This window comes from Vollenhovia emeryi, unplaced genomic scaffold (assembly GCF_000949405.1).
Source record: "Vollenhovia emeryi isolate VEMERY1.0 unplaced genomic scaffold, V.emery_V1.0 DF939143.1, whole genome shotgun sequence".
Taxonomy (NCBI): Eukaryota; Metazoa; Arthropoda; class Insecta; order Hymenoptera; family Formicidae; genus Vollenhovia; species Vollenhovia emeryi.
Genome location: NW_011967223.1, coordinates 619,226 through 638,977, shown reverse-complemented (window position 1 = coordinate 638,977; position 19,752 = coordinate 619,226). Strand labels below are relative to the sequence as shown.

The 19,752-nt window shown below is 35.5% G+C and overlaps 1 protein-coding gene across 1 annotated transcript; it reads right to left on the bottom strand.

Moving 5' to 3' along the window:
- Window positions 1–791: 791 nt before the first annotated feature.
- Window positions 792–19,528, bottom strand: LOC105566632 (monocarboxylate transporter 3). Its single transcript, XM_012020793.1, has 12 exons — window positions 19,363–19,528; window positions 10,570–10,714; window positions 8,151–8,355; window positions 5,827–5,967; window positions 5,209–5,397; window positions 3,822–4,065; window positions 3,517–3,727; window positions 2,726–2,893; window positions 2,259–2,481; window positions 1,818–2,057; window positions 1,539–1,664; window positions 792–1,275 (listed from the first exon to the last, which is right to left on the bottom strand). The coding sequence occupies exons 2-12, from the start codon at window positions 10,696–10,698 to the stop codon at window positions 1,118–1,120; spliced, it is 2,034 nt and encodes a 677-aa protein (XP_011876183.1). The 5' UTR covers window positions 10,699–10,714; window positions 19,363–19,528; the 3' UTR covers window positions 792–1,117.
- Between the last annotated feature and the right edge of the window lie 224 nt (window positions 19,529–19,752).

Here is a 19,752-nt window from a genome sequence, read left to right as displayed (position 1 = left end):
ACTGTAGCTTGTACAATTACACGTAAGAATAGATAGTTTTACTATCACACGCGTAAATGATATTTGTATCTAATATATGCTTGCGGTGTCGCAATTTAATAACTTTATAATGCCGTCGTCCACGATTGCCATTTAGTAGCAGAATTTGCAAGTTAATATTTTAAATTGACACTTTTTACATAGCTTACATAATCTTTCGCATAATGCAATTTAATTTAAAAAAATATTTATTTTGTCACTTAAATAAAAACGTCATTATAAAGTTGGGCACCAAATAGGGTATAAACCTATCTTTTGTCTATTGTTGATATAAATAAAGAAGATATAAATAAAGTAGTTGAATTCGGATTCGGATACTATTTCACGAAATATTTTTCTCTATCGCATGTATTTACAATCCAGTGGTATCTTTGTTAAATGCTATTATTATATATTACTAAATATATATAATATATTAAACTATGCTATTTTAAATATATATATTAAGTAATTTACTTTATTATATATATTTAATAATATATATTATATTTAATAAATAAGACATATTTATTAATGGAAGCAGTCAGATGAATCATGTTTAAAAAAGTCTATAGAATGATCTAAAATTCAACTACTGTATTTTTTAAACTTCTATTAGATGAACAAGTTTACATAATATCGAAAAATTGGAACTTAGCGAAATGCAAAAATTACTTATGAATTTATTTTCGTGAGACGATAGATTATGAATAAAAATATTAAGTCATTGCGTGGAACAAATATTTTGTCAAAGAAAACAATCAAACCTTTGACAAGCAGATCACAAGCATACGGAAATCATTTTCTCTCTCTTCTCCCGTGTTATACATCTCTTATAAAATGAGAATATTTTCCAAGCGCATGATCAGAGTTTGCCTTTTAAAGCTATTTTTCAGTGCGAACGAACGCAACCGATCGTTCTGTCGATCACACACACGAAATCATTCATTCCCCGTTTATGGCCGTGCGGTATAATTATGTTCTCGGTTCGAGCGCTCGTTATAAATTATTTTGCATTAATATGTACAATGCATATGTAGCGCAAATGAGCGCACGTACATGGAGTATGAAGAGTGAGGCACAGTTTTTGCACTTTCAATCAGGATGCGGAAGGTTCTATCGCGACCGGTTTCTTGTCGCGTCTCTCCCACGTGTTGATCCTCTTTAGTGGATAACAAATGACAGCCGACATAAGAATCAGGCTGCCGGATAGATAGAACGAGGCGTCGTAGCTCCCGGTCGCATCCATGAACGCACCTATAATTTGCACGTATAAATAATAATTAGAACTATCCAACTTTTCTGATTTATAAGTCATTGTCATGATTTATAAGTACATGAAGATTTATAGGATCTACGTATGATAATTCAAACGAACAATATAAATTCTTTGAATTTATGTCGTTTCTTAGAACCAAAGGTGCTTGCTTTAAAAGCACCGGTAATCGCAAATCAGTGTTCCGATCCAGTTTTTTACGACGCCTTGTATCGACGCCGATGATCGATATCATTCTAATTACCTGCGAGAGGCGCACCCACAGTCGCGGCCACACCTTGGAACAGAAGAAGCAGCCCAAAAGCGTTAGTTAGTTTTTCTAAGCCCAACAGATCCACAACGAGGATTGATCTGAGGGAAGCGAAGACGGCTGCAAAAATGTCTGCTATTATTTCACAGATCTAATATAATTAAAACAAGCTAGCTTATAAATATAATATCGAGATTTTTTTACATGCGAGATGTATCTTAGTCTTTTGTCTTTATTCATTAAAAAAATCTAGCAGTCACGTATTTTGCTTACATATACTAAGGCCAAAGCTGGCTGCATAAAAGAACTGATATCCCTCGGTTAGAGAAAGGCCGGAGAATATAGTTACTAAACCTCCAACACTGATAAATATATTGTTCACGACCAGAGCGTTTACTCCGGGCAAACTGCTTGCAAAGCCACAAACGATACGACCAATAGTGTTACCGATACCGATCACCGAAACGAGGAACATTGCCGAAGAAGCGTCAATGTTAGCTTTCATTGCTCGATCTGTAAAAAGATAGACAAGATTTATTTCTTGAACCAAAAAAGATGCACGAAAATGTGTACAACAGAAAATAGATTCACGAGAATATGTTTACATATGAGCGGTATAATACTATTTTACAAAAATTGTCTTGAAAAGTTCGCTTATTTTTTAAATATGATACGAAAAATTGTGAAGGAATAAATATTGATCATTTGACGTACCTGCCACATACAAAAAGGGCGTATAAAAGCCCATCATAGTGAGCCCACCAGAAATTGCTAATATTAAAAAGGTCGGACTTTTTAGGAGGCTTAAGTCGAGCATTGTGGTCAGAATTCGTCGTACGCTTTCCGGGCACAGGTAGAAACTTCCGCTTTCTTCCTCCGCCACATCCTTTGTCGTTGGCAATCGCGTAACTGACATGTGATAACCGACTGACGATTGCTATAAAATCATAACGATTTCTTTATACGACCAGAAATTTAGCGTTGGTAATTTAGTTTACACTTAACTTAAGTATACATTCTTAAAGGAATATAATTAGAGAAGGGTGGGATATTGGTTGAGCATTCAAATTTCTCTGATTTTTGCAAGAATTGTAAAAATTCCTTACACACATTATAGTAATATTATATACATATATTTGAAGGAATTAAAAGTACATTATGCAAATGTACGTAGAACTCACCTGAGACCTGTAATGAGGAAGTCGGTTTAAAGAGCCGCCGTAAAAGATATCATCTCTGTAGAACGGTCTCTGCGTATCTTTCGAATTACGTTTGCCCATTCGAAAAGACTTTTGGCTGCATTCCGAATCCGTTCGGAGACGCCTGCCACTAATTGTATGTCGACGTATCTAAAAACGGAAATTTTGTATCTTCAAAGTAATTCCGTTATTACATATTTCCTATTGTTTTTCGCACTTAATACTACACATGTGTTAGATTTGTTTTCACACAGAGTTTAAGACAAAAAATATTTGCAAAAATAACTGATTCGCAAGTAGAATTTTCCAGGTCATGAAATTGGCACTCGTAGCTTTGGAAATACTAAATTTTTATTTTTTGGCAAAAGTGAACGTGTATTTTTCTTCTCTAAAGTCTGGATTTTACTTTATTTTACTTTACAAATTAGAGAAAGAGACAAATCTCGCGAGAATTCGAACTAAGAAGAGCTCTGATTATCGATCAAGTTTGACATAATTATTTTAACACTTTTGCAATTTTTGCAATCGACTGATCGACTGATTATAATGTTTTACCGTGACAAAAACTATCTATTTTATATTTCAAAATCAATCAGTCGTATGTTATAAACGGATTACGATAAATATTCTACTTGCGAATAATTTCTATCATACTTGTTATTAGCAATTTTATTACTAGAAATCTTAATATTCTTTTTCTTTATCCCTCTTAAAATTTCTCTCAAAATTTAGGATAAAATCCGACTTGTTCTCCATATATATGTCGATCTTACCGTTGGTACTTTTCCATTCAATCGTTCTAAATCACCGCTGAGTAAATTATTTTCCTCGGCGATCTTCTCCTCGTTAATCGTACCGTCCAAATCGAGACCATCGGCGGGATATATCGGCGCGGATAACCGTTTCTCCGAAGTGCTCACCTGTCTGTCCAGGATCTGAGTCTCCGCAGGCATCTTGTTTAACGAATGCAGGGACTTAGAGGCACTGAACAGAAATTAAAACATTTCGTTGAGAAAGTTGACGCATTAAAAGAAACAATTATCAAGTATCAGTATAAATAGCATCCCCCGTTTATTACTTTACTATATTAGGGCTGCTGCCGAGGAGTTCCGCCGCCGTCGGGTATTCTGTATTATTATTCGTGCCGAAGAAACCGCTTCTATTCGGTTGCACACAGTGCAACGAGGTCGTTGACACACCTTTTCCCATCAAGGAGGTTTTCACCTCGAGCGCGGCGTTTTCTGGGGTGTTCTTTACCTTGATCCTCGTTGGTTTCAAGGGACGGAACATCGCGCCGAATATAGCACAATGTAACAGCATGCCTGAAAACCGCGCAAGTCGTTTCTTCCATTACGTACCAGACGTCCAAACCATTATCCAAAATTATTTCACTACATTAATGCGTATATAAAGTGATGATGTGTAAAGCGTTACAAATCTTAAACATTTTAAATATTTAAATTTATATATTATAGTATATATTTGACATTTAATTATATGCAAACGTTACAATTTGACTTGAGATGTAAAATCATGCGGAAGTAGAGTTTTATATGGTTTCATAACTGACTATTCAATCAAACGATATTTTTTAGACACTAACTAATTTCACGCAATCCGATTTTTTTCTCAAAGTAACCGATATGCGTATTTTAATCGTCGTAAGTTATTTATGCAGATCTTCGTTATTTAATCAAATATATGTGACATATCGTAATATCAAGTAGAAAAGGGTAGTCGTGCTCTATCACTATTTTTTATTGATGAGGAAACACTGATAAGATCAGAGTCAGCAAATTTAATTGAAAGTTTAATTTAAAAAAAGTGTAGAAAAAAAGCATCGTTCTTCATTATTACCATTTGCGTAATGCAGATGATAGCGCGGTGAATAATTTACAACATCATGACATTTATATAAAATTGAAGATTTTTATATCTCACTAAGGGCCAGTTTCACAAACGTCGGTTAACTGCTAACCGAAGGTTAACTGATCCTCTGTCTCTTCTTAGAGAACAAGATAGAAAAAGATAGGGCGTTGACTGAACTCTGGTTAACAGTTAACCAACGTTTGTGGAACTGGCCCTTAAAGTCAATCAGTGAATTATCACAGAAAACAGTGAATAGTCACTGATTTAACGTTATTTTCCGTGGTATACTTATAACTGCAAATCAGTAACTATTCACTGTTTTCAGTGATAATCCACTGATTGACTTTTAAAGAGAGTATATAATTATCATAATTATAATTAAAATTTTAATTCAAATCAAAAGCGTCGTAATTTATATAATTTTAATGAATTCAAATTTTTAATCTTAATTAACACACACACAAGGTTCATTCTTTGTTTTTGTAATACGTAACTAAAATTAAATATCGTCAAAAATAATATTCTTTTTCTGATCCTTTCAATCGATTTAAAAGTCCACATTTTTAAGTATGTAATTTATTTAATAATACACTCACCTGCTTGACATAGCAAAGCTCCTCTCCAGCCAAAAGTTTTCACGAGTACATTCGAAAGCGGTGCGAGTAAAAATGCACCGATACCAGAGCCGCATACTGCGATACCTGTAGCCAAGGCTCGCCATTTTTCAAAATAAAAGCCGGTTGTTATCACGGCTGGCACGTATATTAGACCAGCTCCGATACCGCCTAAATTTTTGGAAAAGTATTATTAAAAAAAATCTTTGCACAAAATTGAATATTTGCTTGAAAACATTTGAATCAATTTTTATCAGTAAACTTTAGATATTTGACTCCACTGACAATATATTCCCTAATTTCTAATACACGTAGCATTATTATAATTAATCTTTAAATTAATTATTTTTTAAATTATTTAATTTCGTAGTTAATTCTTAAAAGTACTGAAATAACAATATTTTCAAGTTGATATCGACACTTAAATATTGATAATGGATGCGATTCAGGTTTTTGGCAGAATTTCCTGCAGAATTAGATAAAATAGTCGAGAATATCGCATCTATATAAAAGAGAACTCGACAAAGAAACTCGATAGAAATGCCAATTACTTCGGCAATAAGAAAAATTCGAGACATAAAGGAATATAGTAGAACTTACCGATAGCACCATAAGAAATGTAAAGGAATTCGATAGAAGTGCTGAAGTACGAAAGGACGAAAGCGACACAGCTTATCACGCTTCCTAATATCGCCACCAGTCTAAAGCCGTATCGATTAGCGAGGGCGGATACGAAGGGACCTGAGAAAAGCGATAATTTAATTTGTCGCCGTTTTGCCGACAATTGCGGACTTTTGATATTTAGATATTCTCGAACGGAAACATGCGAATTATCCGTACACGCTGATTATCGAAACGGTCCTAATCACTTCTTTTTTTCCTTTACTCACGAGTATATTAATTGCTATGTATATTGACTGTTCGACTATACGCAACTTAGCACAAATGTTGTCATTATAATAGCAAGCAAGTTGTAGGAACAAAATACACATCGTATGTTTGTACAAGTGATTCTATTAATGTAATGTTGCTAACATGGAAACGCTACGCAATATAAAATAATGTGTGTATCGAATTTATACGAGTATATTAAGAAAAAAATCTCACACTTTTTTACAATGTGTATAACTGGAAATATAAATTCGAGATGCCATTAATAAAATGTCCGCGCACGCGTAAAGAAGAGAGATTATATAAAATTAAAAACTGACGGATATAAATTAAAAATGTTTAAGATATTTTTCTATTTTGAAATTGCACTTCTATTCACGTTAATTGTATTTTTATCGATTACTTTGACATATTCCGTAGTCCTACTGATCAATTATCAGCCAATTTTTGTATTATACGATAGTAAAAAAAAATAATTTGTATAAAATACAAATAATTGCATGAATAACTAGCATAATAGTTTTAATTTCTTCGGAATGAAACGTGCAATTTCTGCAACGTTAAAGGTAAATTATAACTTACGTCGCTCTTTATTATCACGGATAGTTAGTCACAATTTTGCCACGCGTCTGCATCGTTAAAACTGATTATAGACGTCCTGCACATGAAAAATTCGCGATTTATAATTTTTCGCCACATCGTTTATTTCTCTTTATACCTCACTTTCGAACGATTATATAGTAACGCGCTAACTTTTATGAAATGTAACCACTAATTATCGACATTATCGACATAGACATCGTTAATTAATAGATTGCGATAATTGAAACGCGGATAAACGTTGTCATACGGGTTTGATAAATTGATTCTCGAGTGGAACTGTTTTTGCGTATTTGTTTTCTGAATTGCACCGCGAAGATCCTTGAGACTGGTCATCCAAACGGTACTTATTGCGATGCTAACTCGGGTGCGAACGCAAGTGTACATTATACAATATATGTGTGACTTTATCGACTCGATATATATCGAAAAGATTCCACGTGCGAACATATTATACTGTTGTATTGTACAAACAGACTTATCAGTTGCGTATATTCAACAGAAATACGGCCATCCTTATCGTATTTTCAGTGTTTTGCACAAAACGTGTTGCGTCAATATTGTGACTTGATATGTCAAAGAAATGTAAATTCTAAAGATTGTAAACTATTCAAATTTTAAAATCTACATACGAAAGAATTCATTGATTGACCGATGCGACATACATACAAGGGTCGTCCAAATAAAACGTAGACTCTTAGCTGTTGAGTGACGTATAATTTAAAACATAAGGATATCTACACAGATAAATATACATACACACTGTTGCTGATAGAGCTATATATGTATAGGCACCCCTAACATTTAGGCAGATGTCCCATTTCCATGACGTCACTAGTCACGACGCAGCAAAATGAATCTGTGTTTCATTTCTACGACCCTTATATTTTGTGTTACTTGACGTTCCATTTATATTCTTGATAAATACGATAAATTATTTAAGAATTAGCTTGTTGACTAATTACATACAGTTTTGTGCAATACAATATTCTAATCTCTTTAATATGACATATTGTTATGCAAATCTTATATAGACACTCAATTATTGCTGTTGGAAGAAAGATGCATTTAAAATGTTACGTCATTAAAGTACGGGATTATAAAAAAATTTTTAAAAACAGATCTTTCTATAAATTAATTTTATAATTAATACAAAATAAAAATTAGGATATTCTTATTAAAACGCTCACTTATTTGGACGCACAAATTATCTCTGCTTCCCTATGAGTTTATCTGATAGACTTTTTAAAGCTTCAAAAAGATATTAAAACGAAAAGTTATTGTTTTAAACTTCTCAAAATGCACAAACTATTTTTATTTTGTAAAAAATGTTGTAAAATCGTCATTGCATATTTTTAAGATAAAATATTCGGTATTATGATTAACATATATGTAGATCTGCTGTTAAATATTACATACGTGTCGTTACTAACCAGCCATGAGATAAAATCCGCTCTGTAACGAATTAACAAACGCAACACTCGCTTTCGATACAGAGAATGCATCCGCAATGTCGTTGAGAAATACACCAAAACTGAAAATAATACCGTCGACCACGAGGTTGCACATAAAGGAGGCTGCAACAATCACCCAGCCCCATCCTCCGTCAGGTGGTACGACCATTTCCACCTCGATGGTCTATTTTGACAAATGTTAATGAAGTTTTTACAATAATTAACGTTCATAGTTAACCATTTGTAACGAGTATCTTGCATAAATTAATTGAATGCACATCTATATAAACTTCAGATCAGAAACAGCAGTTTTTGGAACGGTATTATATGATATTGCACATAAAAGTATTTAAAAGCGGCAATCATCTGATAATTCGCCAAAATTCGCTATGATTTAATACTCAAAAGAATACATAATTAACTCGCTAAAAACATTGGATTTATATGGACGAGCACAATAATAAAAATTCGAGGCCTATGACTTCTAAATTAGTATGAAAATTTCTGCACCAGATATATATTCATATATATTTCAAGTAAGAAACAAAGCGAAGCTAAAAACAATAAAGTTAAGAAAAGTACAATTCAAAGTAAAGTAAAGTGTTAAATGTAAAGTTAAAAGTAACGTTAAAAAAACGTGCAAATGTAAATTATTTAAATACAACCGATAATTCTAACAGGCTAATTTATTGACAAGATAACAATTATAATTCGATTATTATATCACTCTTAATCTGAATAATATTAATCTATATTTCGCAAAAGCTTTTAGAAATATGAATACAATGACGTATATACATTGTAGCAATATCTGGTTTATGTAATTTGTTCTAGACACTATCTAGTTTAATATTATATATTAATCTAAATCTTAAAAAAATCTTAAGAAAATATTTTACATGTATAAACATTGAAAGTATAGTCTAGAGTAAGTATGAACAAAAAGTTTTAAAGTAAAATTTACCAACTGTCGTGAACTGCGAATAAAGAAAAAACTGATTTAAAAAATCAATTTTAAATAGAAATTGAATTTAGAATATTTAATTATTAATTTATGACTTTTCAGAAAATTTTAATTTGCACGTTTCAAATATTTACTTACTAATATTCCAGAACAATACATATAGTTAATACTTTTTTTACTGAAAGCGTACGAAATCACTTCTTGATAATTAGCTTTAGAGATAATTGTACTTTTCGTATTAATTATGATTAATGTTAAATTTAATTTGCATGAATATACGTATATATGGCTGCGTTTTCCCGCAAGCAACAGAATTATACATTTAAACTGCACGTTAGAATCCTCGTACCTCGACTTAATAAATTCTAATGGTGATAATTATCGCGTGAGAGCTGTTTTCCTACTCGTGAGAAAACACGATACGATATACATATATCGAAGCTGTTTTGAAGAAGCACGGCACGAAGTCGGTTAATTCGCGAATGTCCTCTTGGTATTTCAACATCAACTTGATTTGCCTTCGCTCATTGGAAATTCACAGGATGTCTAAGGTCAAGGCCATTCAGAAAGCCGCCGAGAGGCCGGTCTTTAGTTATTTCGTGACCCAAAACTTAAAAAGTTATCAATCTGCCGTCAAACCGCGCCTAACGTTGATTTGCGGACGGCAACTTGCCTTCGGTAGTTTTGATATAAAATAACGATTTATTTAACAAGATCTAAAGATAAGAATTATACAAGTTAATTTTCGCAAGTATAAAATTGATATTTTTGTGTTTGTAAAGTAATGAGGAAAGAATTTGCCAGGAGTATGGAAACGTATTATATAATCGCATGCTACTATTATACCATAAAGAAAGAAAAACTTATTAACTTTAACTTTTATAATTGGTCTATCCTCAGTGATCGATTAAATATAGAGACTGAAAGAAAAAAGCGAAATCATTCTACGCGCGATGCGTATCTTACTATTCAGGAAATTGTTATGACGATGACAAAGGCACTTTCTTTGCACGATTAAAAGTGTAGAGAGTCTCGTCCGAAAGTCCAAGCTTATTCATATAGAAAGCGGCACGTGTCGTCGGTCATTCGCGGCATAAAAATCGCGGGGAGCTTTATAGTCGTTCGCGCTGCTCGCGTTCGCGTTTGTTAATTTCCAGGCGAATAAGAAAAAAATTCAGTCGGGAATGCGTATCCGCCCCTGGATGACCCACAGCGAGACAACGGCTATCGGGTCCATTATGTGTCGCAAATAAGGCGATATCGCGTTTGCAGCGTTTTACAACGCACGATCCGCCCGTCGCTCTCAACGCGAGCGTACTAATCGCGCGAACGAGACCGGCGGCCGTCGCGGCGAGTGATCGCACACGGCGCGATTTTTTTACAGCTTCCGCATTTTGACACACCTACACGCGGGAAAATATCGCGGAAAATCACCTCGTCGTTGTTGTTGTCATTGATGTCCTCGAGCTGCAGCTCCTCGCTCTTTTTGCACTCGCAACCATTTTGCTGCGGCTTGCTCGCGTCGGAAACCTGCTCCTCCGCTTTGCCCACCGTCGTCGACATCGTCCCGTCCGAATATCTGAAACACATCCGTGCGAAACACCGTTTGAAATCTATTCAATAAAAACGGACACAACGTCGACGCGATAAACCTAACAATGCGTTTGATTTAGATACTAATGTAACGCTGAAAACTTAGAAAAAATAACGTTATCGACGCCGCCTATTTTTTTTCGCGCAATTATTTTGAATTTTGTTAATAAAACATTTTTTTCTCTTTTATATAAACACTTGATATTGTCGATTTCGTCTGTTAGCTCGCAAAACCTAAACTTTTACTATTTGACTCTTTGCGGAAAAGTTTGTCGGCTTTGGTGACTTCCGAAGATACTACTCTGAAAAAAATGACTAGTGTCTTCTCAAGTGCTATTGCAAAAATTTAATACATTACGTCTTGCTATCGATTTGCTAATGCGTTGTTTTCGTCCTGATGTTTATTATCTATCATACAGTGATATCTATTACGACATTTTCGCTTGAGATTCATAATAAGACGATAGAGCTGATTGCAGAAAGAAAATATGTTAGCAAATTGCGCATCACCTTGCTGATGCGTAAGGGTTACTTATTAATTCTACGTCCTTTTTGCAAAATTTTGTAATGACACATTCCATCGGGACATAATAAATATCGAGAATTAATCTGGTCTGAAAGAATGTCACTCGTAAGTAGCGTGAAAAATATATTCAAAGCGACGTGTGTCCACGCTTGACGTATGTCTACTGTACCATAATACAAGAGAACTTGAATAATTCCTACCATTCGCATTAATGTCCAATTTGTTTAAGTTCAGATTTTTTAAAGAAGCTTAGGTGACAAGTTTCACGAATAGATTGCACGTCATTTTATTGCATGCTCCAGTATTGCAGTGTATTCATAAGATGTAAGCAATATCCAAATTAATAATTTATGGCAAAAAAATAGGGTATTTATCTTAAAGAAATATCTGTTTAGAACAAATGAAGATTATACAATTGTAGGTAAAAAATATCTGTCGGCCTCGGGAACATCTTGCATAACAGTTAATAGTATTATAGTGGGAGAATCAAAGGCAGTCCGACCACTTTCTTCGTATCATCAACAATAGCTCTTTCTCTCTCTTACGCGTGCGTATATCAACTGTAGTAACGTCGAGGCAAAGAAACGATTTAATTGAATATTGACGAAAGAGACGACGGTATCGAACCCATTATTGGTCACGTGCGACGAGTTTTTTGTAACAGCTTTAATTCGTCTCGCCTTGATCTTTTGAAATTCATGTTGTCTGGTGTTCCTACTCGAATTAAATTGTAGACAAAATACTTTCGTTATATGACATCTTGCCTGTCATTTAAACGATAAGCCACTTGAGAATACGTTACATGAGCTGATCAATCTTTTATCGGTGTCACGCGATTAGTTGTTATTAAATCTAGAAATTAAGGATCATATAGTTGTTCGCTGACATTGCAGTATAGTACGTTATCTAGAATAGTGGATAAACAGACAATTATAGGATTAGATGGTTCCGTTATCGCAATCAGTCGTTTTGATGTTGCGTCTAACAAGCTAGCTTGTAAAAGCTCTTTGATCAATTTCGAATTGATTTTCCTCTACCGAGAATATTAATTGATGCTTCTTTATCGGAAATATATCGTTGTGATTTATTTGTCGTGAGTCATTAAATACAATTGGAACTAATTCTAAAATTAATGTGGACAGTTTGTTAAAAATATTAAAAGTTTTACTACTCTCTTTACTTTCTGTCGCGAGAGATCTATAATTTGAATCGCCTGCAGTGTGATTGATCTTAATGACAGGTTGGCTTCTGTAATTAAGAAGGTGTGGATGGTAAATTAATCAAAGAATTCACAATCAAGCCGTGATTCGATAAGTTTAGGATGTGTTGTGTGATTAAAAAAGATTAAAATAAACACTTATTGAAATTCTACTTACTGATTTTACTGATCAAAGATATTGAGAGGCAGCGAAATCAGAATTACAATATTTAGCACATTTCAAGTATCGAATCTATCTTGTGAATCTTGTATCTAACGTCTTATAAATTGACGATAAGATGGGCCTTGCAGCAAAATATTTATGTACTTATACAATGTAAGTTATTACTTCTTCAATTCGGAGCATTTTTTAAATGTTTGATAGCAGTTTTATTGGCTGACCGATTGCGCCAACTCCTACTCTTTCTCGTTTTCCTTTTCTTTTTCTTACTTTTTATAGCGTCTCGCAATGCATGTGTGTGTGAATATGTCGCCTGACTCTTAGATACAATATCAAAAACGATTAAAAATTACGACCTCATCTTTCACGCGCGCACATGCCATTTATAAAAAGTTGTATTATACACAGCTTCAACAGTTATCATGCAAACAGAATTGTGTAAACTTTACTTTTAATTGATAACGGTTATGTTTATTTTTAGCACTACTTTGCTCATTTTATCCTCTCGCTGAGCAATGATCCGCGAAAGGAGAAAGTAAATTTGGCACTGGAATATTGCTTCGCTTTTTTTCACTATTCTTGATTGAGTCTATCTTGTCACAGCGGTAATTCTAGCTCTCAATAGACTATTTTCTACGGAAATATAAATATACTAAATATCTAATAACTCTTAAATTTGGAGTGTAACAATGGGAAACAAATGTATATTTTATATTAATTAACATGCCTTTAATATTTTGTTACTTATTATATGCTATTATTATGTCTACACAACTTTAACTTGAATATAGATGTACTAGACTGTGAATCTAATCGTATATTTGAGAGTATTTTCTTGCTCTGACCGACGTTATATGAAAGCACATGTGACCGATATTTATAAAACTATTATACAACGATGTAAAAACCAGATAATGATTTATTCATCGGTCGTGCTATTTCAGATATAATCGGTAACATATAATAACACACTTTCGATTGTAGATAAGAATATAAATTATTATCGTGCTATTTGCATATTGCATCGATGATTGGCGTTGTACAATAGATCTAGTTCCCTATCTCGATTGACTTCAGCATCGCTCGAATAATACCGAGGACTATTTATCGCGCACTTTATTTACTTCGCGCCTTTTCCGCTTCGCTCGACACGAAATTCGGTCTGCAAAGATTTACATTGATGAAGCAAACCATACGTCACGCATTTACATGTACGCGCGAGATACCATTGTCGCGCTAGTTTGACGTAAAGATCCGCGCGTGAATGGTAACAAAGAAGCAGTAATTAGGGCAGAGGGAAAGAAATGATGAAACGAGGTAATCGCGAACTCGGATACGTCTCCATAATAATCGCTCATAATAATTGCTGCTCTAGAAACGAGGGTAGTTCTTGCAAGAGCCGCTGATTAACTTTTTGAACGCCGAGATAAATTATTATCGGCGCGCAATGGACAATGCAATTCTGCTAACTCGCTGATAAATTATTCCTGGGTAACTGCCGAGCGCGAGTAGATATCGTCTTACTTTTTACTAGATAAAACGCCAATAAAACTTGGCAATTTTGCGCGACGTCATAATCGCCACGTGAGCTGATTGCGGCACATCGATCGGCAATAAATTACTGCCACTTCAAAGGGAATTATCACTCGCGAGGGGATAATGGGTAGATCACAACACTCAGTCAGAGCGATAATTGTGATGGCCAAGAAGCCCGAGTGCAGAACGAAGTAAGAAACTTGCATCTTTCTATAATAGAAAGGATATGCATATGCAACGCTTCCGACTTGGCGAGACGTATCTCATTAATTCATGCACTTTTAACGCCGGACGGACAATACGGTATTGTGATCGATCGATTTATAAAAAATGGAACGTAAGTAATATATTCTAATATAATCGCGAATGCGAAGTGCAGCGCCAAGATTTTTATCAATAACCGAAGTAATTACCGCGGAAGTTGGCAAGAGGCAAATAACGCGTAAATGCGATATTGTCAGCCGCAGTATGCATTTTATAGTTTTTTATTTACGGATAATACGCTTCTTGCACAAAATATTCATTCTCTTTACTTTTATCTCTTTAACGGTATTATTACAAAATCTGAAGAAGTAGATATATTCCGTGAAACATTCTGTTCATTTGATAAGTAGTAGAACTTTGATCCGTAAATCCACATCAAATCAATGTGGATCGTAACAGGATTATTCACTCCAGGATTATCTTAATTCCATTTTTATCGTACGTTATCTGAAACGCTTTTCATTAATTTGCACTTTGTCATTTATTAGGATTGTTATCGTATTGTTTAAAGTATTTTCTCAAGATACCTATATAAATCATATAAATTTTATCAGATATACGAATTATATAAATTGTATCACTTTTAATTGATCAATACTTATGCAAATCTACGAGAGAGACAATGAGACGATTAAATCACTTTTAAATGCATCTCGATACTCCAGAGATATTTCGATAATCATTTAAGAAAGATGTAAAAAAGAAAGGATAACGGTGGTTATTTTTACGCCGTGAGATGCCACAAAGAAAGCATTTGCGAGCAATATTTTATTATTAGTATCTAAAAGGTGTTTACTCACCGCGAGCTTACTTTACGACCATATAGATTTTCGTAAGATCTCTCGTCTAAACGGGGCTGACTGAGTGCCAGGGGAATTAGAAACGAAGTGAATTGTTTCCTACATCCGCGATACGTCGAAACTGCCCGGTGTTTCTCATAAAATATGTTTTTAATGGATTGCACAATACGCGCTGGCTGCAGGTTGCGTTCCCGCCAGGTGGTACAAACAAATGACTTTACGACGATAAAGGATATTTCTACCTTCCACGGTCTGGCTTCGCACCATTGTTATTCCGCGCCTTCGCTCACTCAACTTCTCCGCGTGCGAACGCGACGATATGCAAAGATCGCAAAAACCCGATTTCCGTTCGCTCAATCGCACGCCGATAAACATTGATATTTGCGCGAGCCGACGCTGTCGCTGCATATTTGCAATAATATAATTATCGCGGGAGCGGCGATCTTATCGTTCTCCGGAATTTCGCAAACATTATTACAAAAGTCCCGGCACCATTCGAGACAGATACTTTTGCGGGTGGTCAGTAAGTTATCTACAATAATTCTACGATATGTGTAGGTATATCTTGACATTACCAGAGGCACGATCTGTTGGGAAATTGTTTTCTGTCGTCTTGGAAGAATTTCAAATCCTGCAGGATAAATTTTGGCACAGAACGCATTACGGAAATGTATGATAATCTCATACTAAAGTAAAAGCACAAAGGTTGTATTATATCGATTATTTTATTCTGCATTTATTTTCTGTAAAAGATTTCAGTCACGCTCCCTAAATGGATAAGCTATTAACAACTCGGAAGAGCCGCGATTTTTATCTATCTCGTGGTAAATCGCTTTAAATTCTCCCGGTATATCTCATCGTACCGTCGAAAAATTCATTACTCTAAATTCGCCGGTCAATCCAAATATCGTTGATTCACTCTGCATCGTAAATGAGACGTAAGAGATAGATACGACGGGGCGTAATAAAATATGCGAGCAAAGTGGAATGATAAAATCTCCACGATAACTGTTATCTCTGTATTTGCGATATAGCGTTTTGGTGTGAAAAATATCTAAAATAAAAGACGAAACGTCATTCTCATTTTTCGTAAAAAGTAGAATTATTGTCACTCTGAACTTGTTTGATAATAGATTTTTCATCTTATTACCATTGTTTGAGAAAAATATAATACAAATATGTAATTAAAAAGATAAAATAACAGCGAATTACGTAATTGAAAGTCAGAGTTTACGAGAACCTACTTTGCATCTTTGATCTGCATTTATCTACTAGTAATATTCGTGCAATGTCTCGCGATAACATGTGACAAAAAGTCGGATTAAAGCGCTACAGAAATAGTCACGAACAGGCCAATAAACCGTATCTCTGTCTCGCATGTCATTTCCTGGCACAGCCTTTCTTCTCTTTGTTTCTCGGCGACGAGTCATCTTACATTTTTCCGACCGTGCGGATTAGACATGAACTCCGCGATGCTACTGTGACGCGGTGGAATAATAAATGCGTCATGTTGTTGCAGTTTGGCTGCAGCTTTTCGATCAAACTCGCAAATATTGTGCGCATTTCAAAGTTTCGAAACTTGAGATTCAGTTTCAAAGAGATTTGTTAAATAATTTGTCAACATAGAAAAATGTCAAAATACAGGAGTAAAATGTAGAATGATGTGCTTTGTGGTCTTGATGAAGGATGGGGTAAATTTATCTCCAATTTATACATTTGCGTTGATATTTCGAAATACACTTCATGTTGAAAGATTTTTTTGGGAAAGTACTTTGATTGTTTGTATTAAGAATCAAAGTACTTTTTAAATCTTTTTTTTCGGTCACAGCTGATGCGTCCGGTCTGTTTAAAAAAAAAACATTATTTATTTTTAATGATTGTCTATACAATCCTATTATCTATACAATATGTGTATAAGTAGTAGAATTGTATAAACAATCAAAGTACGTTTTTAAAGATTCTTTCAACATAAAGTGCATTTTGAAATGTTGGTGCAAGTATGTGAATTGGAGCTTGCCTTATCTTTCATCAAAGATTGCAAAGTAAATCATTCTACATTTTATTTTTGTATTTCGACATTTCTTTTGTTGATTACAAATTATATGTCTAAATTTTACTTAATATAATACGAGGATTTAAAATAATGCTAAATGTAAAAAAGAAAAGAAATTTGTGGCTAAATACATCTTATTGCGAGAACTTCACTCGTCTCTAAATTTAGCTTCTTGTTTTCGTTTTAAGTCTTTGTATCTTTTTAAGCATGTTATTATACATATGCAAAGGATATAGCGTCTGGTGCAGCGGAATTATCAGGTGCACGCGAAAGAAACATTAGCCAAATGAAAGACTTCCAAGTCTCCAATTAATTTCTAAGTTTTTAATTCGTTACTTAGCGGATAAATGCGGAGTCTGGTATGTAAGAAAGAAATAAAAAGAAAAGATTCGTGTCCGAATTTGAGAAGGATCGAATGGCATCTCTGCTACATTAAACATATCTACAAACTTAATTTCTTTGAGGTAGCCTTGCGTTTCGACATTCCTATTAAATTCCATAGCATTAAGGAAACACCTGTGCGCGAGGACGCATACCAAATTCATAAAACCTTCTCCTGGACATCTGCGTCGTGTGAAAAAAACTCGTGCTCGAAGTCATTACGTTTTCATGGTCAACCCTGAGCCGTTCGTGCAATCGAAATGGTATCGTACGCGAGATTCACGATCGGTTCCCGACATGTTCGTAAAGATATTCTATGTTCAATAAAATATGATAGCTAGTTTTGATGAAAATCATTTCAAAAGTCAATAGAAAATTATATTAAAGACTATTCCCCAGAAGAGAATACTTTTCTTCAAAAATGAGGAAAAGATCGGAAAGGATTCTCTTCGAATAGTATTTTATCTCATTGTAGTATATTTAAATTTGCCCTAATGTAAGCTCCGTATCGTGGTTCTCGAGCCACCACGCGTTGACATAAAAATACTCCGATTCTAAAAATAACTATAGAGAGCAGATCACGTTTTCACAAGTATATAGTCTCGCACAGATATATTACATATTAATTAACAGCTACGTCGATGAACCTCATCACAATCTAATAATTATTTCTCGCGATATGGTTAACCACTTCTGACACATCACCAATTTAGTATTCGGAAAACCTCGGACCATTTGTCATATCAACGTAAAGTAAATAAACGGCGCTGCCCGATTAATTTGTTTTCTCAATACAGATATCCTGGCCTCAATTAAAAACGATTAATAAGATAAATAATAAAATCTCCTGCAGAGAAGAGTGAAAAGCGTTCGAGAAAAATAAAATCTTTTTGTCATAAAGGCATTGAATATAAAGTGTCCACGTGTCAGACTCAGCAATTACTTTTAAAATATCTTCAAATTCTCAAATATCCGATCTTAATTCCTTCAGTTTTAATCTAATTGTAAATGTCGTAGGAGTGCGGAGAAAGCGGTCTGAAATAGACCAATTTTTCCGATAACGAAATTTAAAAACTTCTGCCCGAAGATCTTGAGTGTCAAAGCGTGACCTTTCCGATGACGACATTGACATTTCCCACCACTCGTACTGGCGTCGACGATATAAAAAATGCTTTATTTTCAATGCCACGTGTTTTCTCGCGCCATAAAAGTTACTCCCAAGTACAGGAGCGGATACCAAATAGAGTATTTGCATCTAAATGTTTTGCGTCACTGACGTAATCACGAATTTTCCGACAATAACACAAACGATCGATTTAATGAACGGTCATCATATGACCGAACGGCCGTGCAGAAACACTGGCGCCTGTCGACGCAATCGGCGAGTACGTCGCATAATTAACACGGCACTCGGCCGTGTCGTCGATTTTTCGCGGTCGAGGTTCACCGGCGGCGGAAAAAGAAACTCCGCGCGTTCACCACGTGCGGAGGCGCGCGCGTTCGCCACGTGCGCTTGCGCGCCCCAATCGGCGCGGGAACCGCTCGCCCCCGGCCAGGTTCCACGTGGTCCAGCGTGGATCCGTTACCTTTTCCCACGCTTCGCTCGAAAAAACACTCAAGCGCACTCTCTGGCTACCAGCCTGCCTTTTTCTACTCCCGTTCCGCGCGATCGGTTTGAAGATCGAGACACGTTACCTCTGGTCCCTGCGAAGTCGCACTGTCGCTGACGCGCCTCAAAAAGTTGCAACTTGCCGAGAGGAAAAGGAAATCCCAAAGAGGCGAAACACGCCGCGCACGCGCGTGTGCGTATGTGCGTGAGCCCGCGTGCACTAAAGAACCGCGCGCGATGTGGCTCGAACGGCGGGCCCGCGGCCGTCGCGACGTTGTGCCGACAGCGTGCCCCCCGGAGTTCGCGGCCGTTTCAGCGATAACGACGGGATGCGAGATTGGCCGGTTTCGAAGTGGAGGAATCGAGGCTGCTCCATCGTCGATTCCGCCGGCACAGATATTGGTGGGATATCTTTTCACACGCTCCGAGCCCCCCCTTCTCCCCCGCGAATGTTCCCCCGAACGTGTTTCTCCGCG